This window comes from Pristis pectinata, chromosome 1 (genome assembly GCF_009764475.1).
Source record: "Pristis pectinata isolate sPriPec2 chromosome 1, sPriPec2.1.pri, whole genome shotgun sequence".
Lineage (NCBI taxonomy): Eukaryota > Metazoa > Chordata > Chondrichthyes > Rhinopristiformes > Pristidae > Pristis > Pristis pectinata.
This window is the reverse complement of record NC_067405.1, coordinates 71,769,905-71,783,581: the sequence shown is the minus strand read 5'-3', so window position 1 is coordinate 71,783,581 and position 13,677 is coordinate 71,769,905. Positions and strand designations below refer to the sequence as shown.

The 13,677-nt window shown below is 41.7% G+C and overlaps 1 protein-coding gene across 2 annotated transcripts in view; it reads left to right on the top strand.

Moving 5' to 3' along the window:
* Nucleotides 1–13,677, top strand: part of usp40 (ubiquitin specific peptidase 40) — a 102,637-nt gene that overhangs the window by 4,197 nt on the left and 84,763 nt on the right. For both annotated transcript variants that reach the window (XM_052028716.1, XM_052028709.1), the window contains exons 2-3: nt 4,762–5,125; nt 8,032–8,099. In XM_052028716.1, the coding sequence (XP_051884676.1) occupies nt 4,921–5,125; nt 8,032–8,099 (273 nt within the window). In that variant the 5' untranslated portion in view covers nt 4,762–4,920. The remainder of the gene's footprint in view (nt 1–4,761; nt 5,126–8,031; nt 8,100–13,677) is intronic.

Below are 13,677 nucleotides of genomic sequence, written 5' to 3'. Positions count from 1 at the left end.
GTGGGAACCTTAGACCGCAGAAGTGAGAGGTTGAAGATGTCTTTGAACACATCAGCTAGTTGGTCTGCACAGATCTTCAACACCCAGCCAGGTATGCCGTTTGGGCTGGAGGCTTTTCATGGGTTCACCCTCTTGAAGGATGCTCTGATGTTGGCCTCGGAGACTGATATCACAGGGTCATCAGGAACTGTGGGACTTGTATAAGAGTGTCATCATTCTCCCTTTCAAAGTGTGCATAACAGGCATTGAGCACTTCCGAAAGTGATGCGTTGTTGCCACTTATACTACCCAGTTTCATCTTGTAGGAAGTGATGGCGTGCAAGCCCTGCCACAGCTATTGAGCATCCATCTGTGACTTTAGTTTGGTTTGGAATTGTACCTTCATACTCACAAGGGTCTTCTGGACTTCTTGTATGACTCTGGATTGCCAGTCCCAAACACCACAGATCCAGCCTTCAGCAGATTACGAGTCTCCTGGTTCATCCAGGGATTCTGGTAGGGAAAGACTTGGAATGTTTTTGTGGGTACACACTCGTCTACACAGTTCTTTATGAAGTTGGTGATGATGTGGCATGTTCATTCAGGTTCACTGACGAATTCTTGAACATGCCCCAGTCCACCAATTTGAAGCAGCCCTGTATTCATTCCTCTGGCTCCCTTAACCAGCTCTTCATAGTCCTCTCCACCAGTGCTGCACTCTTCAGTCTCTGTACACAGAAAGAAGAAGCACAGCCAGGTAGTCAGATTTACCAAAATGCAGGCAAGAGATGGAGTGGTAGGTATTCCCGATGGTGGTATAGCAGTGATCGAGTGTCTTTGGTCTTCTGGTGTTGAAGGTGACGTGTTGATGTTAGTTAACCAGAGACTTCTTTGAGCTTTCCTGGTTGAAGTCCCCAGCGAAGATGAGGAAGGCACTGAGGTATGTTATTTTGTGTTTGTTGATCACAGCATTCATCCAGGCAAGACAAAAGTGTGACACTTGCCTGGATGAATGCAGCTACAACAACGTGCAAGAAGCTTGAAATTACATAGGTCAAAGTAGTTCATGTGATTGTTACCCCAATTAGCAACTTAAACATTAATTCTCTTCACCACTGGGACATTGTGGCTGTAGTGCATACCACCTACAAAACGCACTGCTGTTACTTGCCTAGGCTTTTGTGATAGCACGTCCCAAACCTATGACTTCCACAACCAAAAAGGACAAGGGCAGTAGGCCCATGGGAACACCACCACCTGCAAATTCCTCTCCAAGTTGCACACCACCTTGACGTGGAGGTATGTCACCATGTCTTCATTGTTGTTGGGTCTAAGTCCTGGAATTCCCTACCCAACAGTGGGAGTATGTTCACCAGAAGGACCACAGCGGTTCAAAAAGGCAGCTGACTACCACCTTCACACTGGCAATTGGGGACAGGCAATAAATAGTCTCCTTGTCAGTGGTATCCAGATCCTTAAAAATGAATAAATAAAAGCAAAGCAATAATTGACAAGCAAAATCATATTGAGGAATAAAAAAACAAAAAAAATTAATTAACTCACCCTAATAAACAAATTCACAGAATTGGTGACCTGCAACCCAAAGTTTTGAAAGACACTATGAATACATTATTTTTCACCAACTTCCAAAACTCCATAGGTTCTAAAATGGTTCCCACAGATTACAAGGTAACCCCACTATTTATGAAAGGAGGGAGAGAGAAAATTCAGAGCTACAGACCAGTTAGACTGACTTGTGCATTTGGGAAAATGTTAGAATCTATTATCAAATATCTGGTAACAGGGCACTTAAAAATGTTAGTTTTGGACAGTCATCATGTATTTATGAAGGGGAGATCACGTTTGACAAATCTGTTAGTTTTATTTTGAGGCTTAAAGGAGAACCAGTAAATGTGGTGTATTTGGATTTTCAGAAGACCATGTGGTTATTAAACAAAATTAGAGCTCATGGGTGTGGGGTGGGATGCAATATACCAGCTGATGACTGAGAATTGGCTAATGGATAGAAAAGAGAGTCGGAATAAATGGATAATTTTCAGGTTGAGAAGGTATGACCGTTGGGATGCTACAGTGCCCCAGTTGTTCACAATCAATGTCAATGATTTTAATGAGGAGACCATGTGTATTACATCCAAGTTTACTGATGGCAAAGCTAAGTGGCAGTGAGAGTTGTGAAGAGGATGTGGATAGGCTTAGTGAATGACTGAGGACATGACAGATGCAATATAATGTGAAAAAATGTGATGTCATGCACTTTGGTTGGAAAATTGAAAAAGGTTTTTTTTAATGGTGTGAAACGGAAAGTCATTGATATTCCAAGGGATTTCAGTGTCCCTATACACAAATCACTGAGTTAGTGTGCAGGTACAGCAAACCATTATGAAGACAAATGGATTTGTGTACTGTATCAATACTGTATTGACAGAGCACCTGAAATGTCATGTACAAGCTTGGCCTCCCTCCCTCCCTAAAGAAGGATGTATGTGCTTTAGAGGAAGTGTTGCGAAGATAGATTAGATGGATTCCTGGAATGACAGGAATTATCATTGGAGAAGAGGTTAAGCAGATAGGCTATGCTCTCTAAATTTTTGAACAATGAAAGGTAATCTCATTGAAACATACAAAATTCTTGCTGTTCTTGATGGGATTGGAGGTCTTGAACCATGGGTTACTGTCTTAATATAAAGGGTTGGTCATTCAGGACTGAGATGAAAAGAAATCTCTTTACCCAAAGGAGAGTGAATCTTTGGAACTCTCTACCCAGGAGGGCTGAGAAGGCTCTGTCACTGAGTATTTACAAGATGGAGTTTGTTTAATGTTAAGTTTTTCAGGGGATAAGGGATTAATATGGGAAAGTGGATTTAAGGTAAAAGATCAACTGTAATCTCATTGAATGGTACAATAGTGTAATGGGCAGAATGACCTCCTCTACTCCTGCAAATACTTATGATCTAAGAACAGACAAGTCAGTGTGCAAGTGGGTCAGTGATTTAAATTGACTTGAGGCTCAGCGTTTCACTTGATGACTGAAGGAGTACTACAAAGCATGCACTCAGTCTGCATTTCATACCATTTGAGTCTTGCATGCCTTGGCACTGGCTGCACTTCATTTTGGTTGATTGTCATTGAAATGTAGTGGACATTAAACTTTCCTCTAATTATCGCAGTTTATTGTTCTGTAGACGTAAAGATCACTCCTGCAAAGATCACATTAGATTTTCCTGCAGTTTACTGTAAAAAGTTGGGAACAATGCTGAATATTTAATTAGTGGAGGCTAGAAGTATTCGATTTAAGCAAACTTCTTTTCCTTAAATTTTCACCCTATCCATTTTTCATCTCTGCTGATTGGCCTAAAGCATTTTTTCCACCTGTGTTTATATACAACATTTTTTAAAATAATGTGATATAAATGATGATTAATAGTTAGCTTAACAGCAAATAAAACACTTTTCATATTGCAATGATATTACTTGTATGCATGAGTAAATGCATAAGCACTGTCATTTTCAGAGGTGCTCAGTGAAAGTTTACCCTAATTTGACCTGCTTTTTCTGAAAATCTCCTGCTCTAATGGAGCTTTTAGATGCTGAGAAAGTAACTGGAGATTGTAAGCAAGCTAATTTTTTGTTACAGATGAGAATGGTCATCCATTATATCTGCAAATAGCAGTAAAAGAAGTGTTTCAGGCTTTAGTCCACTAAAGCATAAACATCAGTACTTACTTTGTTGCTATTCCTGGTGTCATTTGAGTATTTCCATAAGGCTGCATTGCTGTTGGGTCATATGCTGAGAATATTGGATATCTATCTGTATATTAGCACATAATGCAAGAATCCTTATTGCAATTGTTACTGGCCGGGAAGACTTATGCAGTCAATAACTGACAAGTTCACTGAGTTCCGACAATAACTACAGCTTTATTTTGTGATGACCAGTGATTGATTTCAGAAGCAAATCACGCATTCAGTATATATTGAGATGTGCTCTGTATTTGGGAGCAGGTAAGAGAATTAAATTCAGTGGCGTCCCTAATAAATTTCTCTGTACAACAGTGAGGAAAGATGTGCTCCTTATTAATAAATTTGCTCTTTCCTTAAATGCTGACTGACCTGCTGAGTTTTTTTTCAGGATTTCTTAATACTGTACTGTGGCCAATGTTCTTGTTGGTGCTAATTTTTAAGTAAAATTACAAGCCGAAAGGCTTCACCTCTCATGTTTAATTCTTAATGATTTGATCTTAGTGGCCAGTTAAACTGTTATTGTTAGAGTATGTTACCCCAAAGAATTGCTGGATGCAAGCATTTCAGAAATATAAAACACATGAAATATGGTAACCCATTATCTCAAAATCAGAAATGTTAACTGGAAATTGCAGTCATTTTTATGACTATAGAAAGTATATTGGTTAATTCAGTGTGCCAAGTGCTTTGCTATTTTTGCTAATGCACTACTGTAGCCTAAAATAAGCATCTTATTTCAATGGCAGAAGGGTTGTTAACAAGAAGACATGGATTTGCCTAATTATTTGGCAAAAGGTACAGAAGCAAAATGAGGAAACATTATATAATTGGTTATTGTGCTCGAGGTGTACTGCTGTAAGGGATTTAGATAAACCTGAGAAAAAGTTTGCAGGGTTATGAAGAATGAGTGAGTGGGACCAATTGGATAACTCTACAAGTAACTGGTATAGATAAAAAAATGCTTAATGCACTTTCATGTTATATTATTTAAGACTCATAATTATTTTTTCTTTTTTTCAGAAGAAAGACACTGCCTGAACTTCAAACCTATAGCTGCCAACAAAACAGAAATTCTAATGCTGCTGAGAATGAGATAACGTTAAATTATTAAGCTGCAAGTTCAGTTTTTTTTAGGCCAAAGCAGCCATATGAGAGATTGAGTGCCTCACACTTTGCAGAATGTTTGGGGACATGTTTGAGGAAGAGGAAGACTCGGGTTTTGTGTGCGAGAACAAAGTGGGGAATGGGGGAAAATCAAGGAAAAAGGATACTGAGCCACCAGCGCATCGAGCAGCCTGTAACCTCAGTGGAATCAAAAACCAGGGAGGCACCTGCTACCTCAACTCACTGCTTCAAACTTTGCTATATACGCCAGAATTCCGAGGTAAATTATTTAATGATGGATTGAAGTAGATACAAGAAAGAGTTATGATATCTATTTAGTCAATGAAGTTGAAACCATTTTTACTCCTGTTTCACAGTTTCTTGTTGCCTTGTGTTTTGATGTAATGGTTTATTTAAATAAAAAATAATTGCAATTCTTTGGGTTAGAGCACATGGTTCCTGCCACATGATCTCTCCAGACAATTGATATGAAGGTCTCCTCTGTCGGATATTCAGTATTGCATGAACATAAATTTCCTACCATCAAATAAATTAGTAAGAATGAAACAACTATTGTTGAACCCCATCATAGACATTGCTCATTAGTCACCAACCAGAGAGGCACATTGGCACAGCTGGAAGAGCTGCTGCCTTACAGCTCGAGCGACCCAGGATTAGTTCTGACCTCTGCTGTCTTTGTGGAGTTTGCACATTCTCCCTGTGATTGTGTAGGTTTGCTCTGGGTGCTTTTGTTTCTTCCCACACCCCAAAGATGTTTACAGGTTAATCAGCCACTGTAAATTGCCCCTAATGTGTGTTACTGAGTGTGTTGTTGAATCTGGGAAGTTGATGGGAATATAGGAAGACCAGGATACAGGGAAAATTAGTAGGGAATGTGGTTGCTCTTTGAGCAGGCATTGACTCGATGGGCCAAAATGGCCTCCTCGTATGACAAAAGGTAATACAGAAACTCCTCCCTTGCTATGCCCGGTTTCTACACTAGACAGTACACAATCTCTGAATTCTATTTCATCCCAAACTGTGCTTCCAAAACTCATGTTTTCTGTATCACCAGGACTAACCAGCTCAAATGTTGTCTCTTTTTCCAAATGTCTTCTGTTGAACCCTCACCTCTCCCTTTCTTACCTATAGGTTTGACTGCTGTCCTGGCCAACCTCCCACCTTGTACTACTTGTAAAATTGATATCCAAAATCTTAGCTACCATTTTCTAAGATGTACACTGCCTTGTTCACACAGCATCCTTACCTGCCTCCTAGTCTACCCATGCTCCCATTTGCATCTTAGTTTTTAAATACTTAAGAGCCTTACTCCTCTCTATGTAATGCCCTCTAGTCCTAGAATCCAGTTCCTTATGGATAGCATTGATACATCAATATGTTTTGCTTCATACTGACAGAAGTGGTGCATTGATTTTTGGTTGCAAGGCGAAGTAACGACTGTAAATTATCTCTGATGTAGGTGGTTGGTAGGAGAAGGGGAGCGGTTGTTAATGGGCATGCATGTGGGAGAGAATAGCTTAGGGGCAAATTACTGGGAGAATGGGATTGCTTTGAGAGCCCTGTAGACTCAATGGGTCAAATGACACGGAAGGAGGCCATAATGGAACATAATGTTTCTAAAGTGTGTTCCAGATACGGCCAATGGAGAGGACACATGAAATGCTTTAAAACTGGGCTAAAATCCTGTCCATGATACTTGCACACACAAACTGAACCTATAGTACAAAATTGAGGATGAAAGCTGTGCTATCATTGATATTGTCTTAAGACTGTTTCTGGTGCTTGTAATTACACAATTTGGAAGAAGAGCAGGGGAGTCCTGATTGCTCTTTGGCCAACATTTAAAAAAAATCTGATTATCAGGTCATTATCAGATTCCTGTTTGTGGGACCTTACTGTAAGGAAATTGGTTGATGGGTTTTCTGCACTTCAAGGATATGCTTAATTGGCTTCTAATGAAATGTTTTGAGGTTGTGAAAAGCATCAGCAGCTGCTTAACCCAGCATAATTTCTTGAGTGGGCCAGAAGAATTTGGAATACAAATCTTTCTGGGTTGCAGTGATAGGCTTTGCATAATTTTGTGACAAAATACATTAACAGAAATATTGGAACCAGCTGCTTGACTATCAATGCTGCCATCCAATCTTTTCTGCCCACTTCCCCAAACCACCCCATTTATTAGAATTTGGTGCATGATGTTGGTACTATATAGGAAAATGCATGGGATATTGGAAGCAAAGAAACTTTTTGCTTATATTTGCAGGATTGTATTTGCCTCTGAGTTGAGCTTTCAACTCTGTCTTCATTTCATTCGTAAAGGCAAGGGCCACCAACCTCCCACCACCATAATATTGCCATTTTCACATTTATTTCACATTATTTCTTGCTAAAGCTCACATAACAAGCTTTTGTTACCTATTGATGTGACCACTCAAATGTTTTCTTAACTAGCTACATCTCTGCTCATCATAAACTTGAGAACATTTTAAAATTGCTTGTTAGCTTATGGGTAGGCGCCAAATCCTGCCCAACCTGAACCTACTGGCTACATGGCCTCCTGTCATTCCATCACCTCTGCTTGGAAAATATAGATCAAGGAAATTCACAACATTGGAGGAGGCCTTAAGAGTATAATTCGTGCCCAATTTGTTTATCTGTGTACTGACATTGAACGTTTATTGACTGTTTATGACAACTGGAAAAAAAGATGAATCCAACTTGATCACACTTCTTGTGTCTGATTTTAGATTTCTGGCATATTAAGTGATCATCCCTAAATTTTTATCAAAATGATTGAATGTTGTTCTCTCAATGATCCTTTCAACTGGTGAATTCCAAACCTTTCCACCGTCTGTGTGATTAAAACTTTCCCTCACCTCCTCCAATCTTGCTACAAATTGCTTTAAAGAAAGATGTTGTTGCTCTGGAGAGTGCAGAGGAGATTCGCCATGATATTTCCTGGATTGGAGGACATTAGTTATGGGGAGAAATTGGATAGGCTGGGCTTGTTTTCCCTGGACCAAAGGAGGCTGAGACTTGATAGAGGTATATAAAATAATGAGAGGCATAAATAGAGTCAGAATCACTTTACAACGTCAATGGGTTTATATAAATGTACTTGTTGTTCCTGAAATTAATGCACTGCTTTTTCTTTCTTTGAATTAGAATCACTATTTGCCCTAGGACCAGAGGAACTGGGAGATTTGTCAGAGAAAGATAAGCCAGAGTCGAAGGTTAGAATGTTTGCATTTATCTAATGTTAATGTCATATCTTGCCCTGCATTTGTAAACAGAGACTTTTCAGTACAGCAAATCTGCACAAAATGCTCATTTTTAATCCTTGAAGCTGTCCTCTTTAAAGGCTATTAAAGAGAGTATTGACTAATTCAGATAAGTTTTATTTTTGTTTTTTTTTGTGGAAGTAAAAATAAAATGGTTGTGCGTAAGCATATGATAAGATAAGATCTTTATTAGTCACGTACATCGAAACACAGTGAAATACATCTTTTGTGTAGTGATTTTGGGGGGCAGCCTGCAAGTGTTGCCACGCTTCTGGCGCCAACATAGCATGCCCATAACTACCTAACCTGTATGTCTTTGTAATGTGGGAGGAAACTGGAGCACCCAGAGGAAACTCACACAGACACGGGGAGAATGTACAGACTCCTTACAGACAGTGGCCGGATTTGAATCTGGGTCGCTGGCGCTGTAAAGCATTGTGCTAACCACTATGCTACTGTGCTGTCCATGATGTGATAGACATTGGGCTAATACCCTTCATTTTTTGTCATTTTGCAAAAAATTAATAGAAAGAAGCCATCCATTTCTTTATGCAGATGCTGGCTGGTCAAACAAAAAAGCTTTCGATCATTTTGCTCTTTTAGGTATTTTATAAATGATTTTCAGGTTTATGAGCAACCATCTTTATGAGCAATGAATTCTAGACCCCCACCACTTTTTGGTTAATTTTGTTTTTTTCTATAAAGCGCTCTAAAGCGCTTCCTAGTAACTTGAATCTATGCCTATGCCCCTCTCTAGTCCTGCATCCTTAACGTTGAGCTATTGACATCTGTGCTAAGGGAAATGGATCCCCAAATAAAGCCTCCTGTTTAAGCTAGCCTAGAGTGTCTTAATAGCTGAACATCTCCATCTCTGGCAAGGTCATCACAAATTACAACTGTTCCCTCTTAGGTATGTTCTGCTTTGAACAAACAGAACAAAAAGAAAAAAGGTGGGTCTTTGTGCCTGAGCTTGTGAGTTTAACCTTGCAAGAGTCTAAACGAGGCTCATTTGCAAATTGTTGCCAGTTGATTGGCTTATTAACAGCAGCAAATAAAGGTAAGGCAGGTATAAGCGGAGCGGCCATTGTGTGAGTGGGATATTGAGGCTTTGGCTCAAGAGGCTTCGCTGAGAAGAGGCGCAGGTAAGTCTCTGGTAAGTTCCTTTCTTTCTTTGATTTGGTTTTCCCTTTAGTGCCAGGACAGAGTAGTGAGAATGGCTCCAGGGTAAGTGTTGTGTTCAGCTTGTGAGATGTGGAAGATCTGGGAGACATCCAGTCTTCCTGATAAGTACACCTGCACGAGGTGCATCCAGTCGCAGCTCCTTACAAACCGTGTTAGGGAACTGGAGCTGCAGTTAGATGACCTTTGGCTCCTACGAGATAATGAGGAGTACATAGACATGAGCCACAGGGAGGCAGTCACTCCGAAGCTGCAGGAGGCAGTTAGCTGGGTGACTGTCAGGAGAAGGACTGAGAATAGGCAGGTAGTGCAGAGTACCCCTGTGGCCGTTCCCCTCAATAACAGGTATACTGTTTTGGATTCTGTTGGAGGGACGACCTACCAGAGGAAAGCCACAGTGACCAGGTCTCTGGCACTGAGTCAGGTTGTCTGGTGCAGAAAGGAAAGGGGGAGAAGAGGATGGCAGTAGTGATAGGGAATTCTATAGAAAGGGAGGCAGACAGGAGATTCTGTGGACGTGAAATAGACTCCTGGATGGTATGTTGCCTCCCCAGTGCCAGGGTCAGGGATGTCCTGGGTTGGGTCCACAGCGTTCTGAAGGGGGAGGGTGAACAGCCGGAGGTCGTGGTATGTATTGGTACCAATGACGTGGGTAGGAAAAGAGATGAGGTCCTGAAGAGGGAATATAGGGAGTTGGGTAGGAAGCTGAAAAGCAGGACCTCAAGGGTAGTAATCTCTGGATTGCTGCCTGTGCCATGCACCAGTGAGAGTAAGAATAGGATGATCTGGTAGATAAATACGTGGCTGAGAAATTGGTACAGAGGGCAGGGTTTCAGATTTGTTGATCATTGGGATCTCTTCTGGGGAAGGTATGACTTGTACAAAAGGGATGGGTTACACCTGAACTGGAGGGGGACCGATATTCTTGCGGGGAGGTTTGCTAGAACTGTTGGGGAGGGTTTAAACTAGTTAGGCAGGGGGATGGGAACCAGAGTGATAGGTTAGAGGTTGGTTCATTTAGTGTACAAGTAGATACAGAGTGTAGAAAGACTGTGAGGAAGGATAGGCGGTTGAAAGGGTAAAATTGCAGTCAGTTGGATGGGCTGAAGTGTGTCTACTTTAATGTGAGAAGTATCAGGAAAAAGGCTGATGAACTTAGAGCGTGGGTAAGTACATGGAACTATGACGTGGTAGCCATTACAGAGACTTGGCTGTCGCAAGGGCAGGAATGGCTGCTGGACATTCCGGGGTTTAGGTGTTTCAAAAGAGGCAGGGACAGAGGTAAAAGAGGTGGGAGAGTGGCTTTGCTGATCAGGGATACTGTCACAGCTGTAGAAAGGGAGGATGTTCTGGAGGGATTGTCCACTGAGTCAGTGTGGGTGGAAGTCAGAAACAGGAAGGGAGCGATCACTCTATTGGGAGTATTCTACAGAGCCCCCAATAACACCAGAGACGCTGAGGAGCAGATCGGAAGGCAGATTTTGGAGAGGTGCCAAAATAGCATGGTTGTTGTCATGGGTGATTTCAACTTCCCTAATATTGATTGGCACCTCCTTAGTGTAAAGGGGATAGATGGGACGGAGTTTGTTCGGTGCGTACAGGAAGGATTCCTGACACATTATGCAGACAGGCCGACTACAGGAAAGGCCATACTGGACCTGGAACTAGGCAATGAGCCTGATCAGGTTTCAGATCTCTTGGTGGGAGAGCAGTTTGGATATAGTGACCATAACTCCTCGACCTTTACCATAGCCTTGGAAAGGGAATGGAGCAGGCGATTTGGGAAAGTATTTAACTAGGGGAGGGGGAATTATGATGCTATTAGGCAAGAACTTGGGAGCATAAATTGGGAACAGTTGTTCTTGGGGAAGTGCACAGAGGAAATGTGGAGGTTGTTTAAGGAATATTTGCATGGGGTTTTGGATAGGTTTGTCCCATTGAGGCAGTGTAAGGATGGTAGAGTGAAGGAACCGTGGTTGACGAGAGATGTAGAATATCTTGTCAAGACGAAGAAAGAAGCTTATCTAAGGTTTAGAAAGCATGGATCAGACAGGGCTCTGGAGAGTTACAAGGTAGCCAAGAGGGAGCTTAAGAATGGACTTGGGAGAGCTAGAAGGGGGGCATGAGAAGTCCTTGGGGAGTAGGATCAAGGAAAACCCCAAGGTGTTCTACACGTATGTGAAGAATAGGAGGATGACTAAAGTGAGGGTAGGACCGATCAGGGATTAAAAGAGGAAATGTGTGCCTGGAGTGGGAAGAGGTAGGAGAGGTCCTTAATGATTATTTTGCTTCAGTATTCACCAGATAGAGAGAGAGACCTTGACGTTTGTGAGGATGGTGTACGACAGACTGATATGCTAGGGCATGTTGACGTGAGGAAAGAGGATGTGCTGGACCTTTTGAAAAACATTAGTATAGATAAGTCACTGGGGCCGGATGGGATATATCCAAGGTTATAATGGGAAGCAAGGGAAGAGATTTCTGCGCCTTTGGCGATGATCTTTGCATCCTTACTGGCCACAGGAGTAGTGCCAGATGATTGGAGGGAGGCAAATGTTGTTCCTTTGCTTAAGAAAAGGGGTAGGGATAACCCCGGGAAATACAGACCAGTGAGTCTTACTTCAGTGGTGGGCAAGTTACTGAATAAGATTCTTAGAGGCAGGATTTATAGGCATTTGGAGAAGCATAGGCTGATTAAGGACATTCAGCATGGCTTTTCTGAGGGGCAGGTCGTGCCTCACGAGCCTGATTGAATTCTTTGAGGATGTGGCAAAGTACATTGATGAAGGTAGAGCAGTGGATGTAGTGTACATGGATTTTAGTAAGGTATTTGATAAGGTTCCTCATGGAAGGCTCATTCAGAAAGTAAGGAGGCATGGGATCTTGGGAAACCTGGCTGTGTGGATTCAGAATTGGCTCACCCGTAGAAGACGGAGGGTGGTGGTAGATGGAGCGTATCTTGCCTGAAGGTCGATGACCAGTGGTGTTCTGCAGGGATCTGTTCTGGGACCCCTGCTCTTTATGATTTTTTATAAATAACTTGGATGAGGATGGGATAGTAAGTTTGCTGATGATACAAAGGTTGGTGGTGCTGTGGCTAGTGTAGAAAGTTGCTGTAGATTACAACAGGATATTGATAGAATGCAGAGCTGGGCTGAGAAGTGGCAAATGGAGTTCAACCTGGATAAATGTGAAGTGATACACTTCGGGAGATCGAATTTGAAGGCAGAATACAAGGTTAATGGCAGGACTCTTAGCAGTGTGGAGGAACAGAGGGATCTTGGGATCTACATCGATAGATCCCTCAAGGTTGCCGCGCATGTCAATAGGGTTGTTTAGAAGGCATATGACATGTTGGCCTTCATTAGTCGGGGTATTGAGTTCAAGAGCTGTGAGGTGATGTTGCAGCTCTATAGAACTCTGGTTAGACCAGACTTGGAGTATTGTGTTCAGTTCTGGTTGCCTCATTATAGGAAGGATATGAATGCTTTAGAGAGGGTGCAGAGGAGATTTACCAGGATGTTGCCTGGATTGGAGAGCATGTCTTATGAGGATAGGTTGAGTGAGCTAAGGCTTTTCTCTTTGGAGAGAAGGAGGATGAGATGTGACTTGATAGAGGTGTACAAGATGATAAGAGGCATAGATCGAGTGCACAGTCAGAGACTTTTTTCCCAGGGTGACAATGGTTAACACAAGGGGACATAATTTTAAGGTGATTAGAGGAAGGTATAAGGGGGATGTCAGGGATATGTTTTCTACACAGAGAGTGGTGGGTGCACTGCCAGCAGAGGTTGTTGGAGCAGATATATGAGGGACATTTAAGAGACTCTTAGATAGACAGATGAATGATAGAGAAATGGGCTATGTGGGAGGGAAGGGTTAGGTAGATCTTAGAGCAGGATAAAATGTCGACACAACATTGTGAGCTGAAGGGCCTGTACTGTGCTCTCATGTTCTACATTCTATCTCAATTTCATGTTTTTATATTCCTTTTGTATCTGTGGCCAACGTATTTCCAGGCCTCTGCTCATACTCTGAAGAGGTGTATTGTTGGCATGGTTGGGTAATAGCTCTTATTTTTCCGTCTTCTTCTTTATTTCCCTTCTTCCATACGGAATAATCTTGTGATAGATAAACCTAACTAAAGCTAGCACATGGGATAGCCTCTGCTGAAACCATACAAGAGTTTTGAAGGAAAAATTCAGATTATCATACCATGGTTTGTAATATGAGAACGTCTTTTGACACTACAATGTATATTGGTATAAAGTACCATGCAGTGCATATACCTGGGCACGCAATTGCATACAGAACTACTAGAGATAGTGCCAAGGGAGCAGTTAAATCTTTC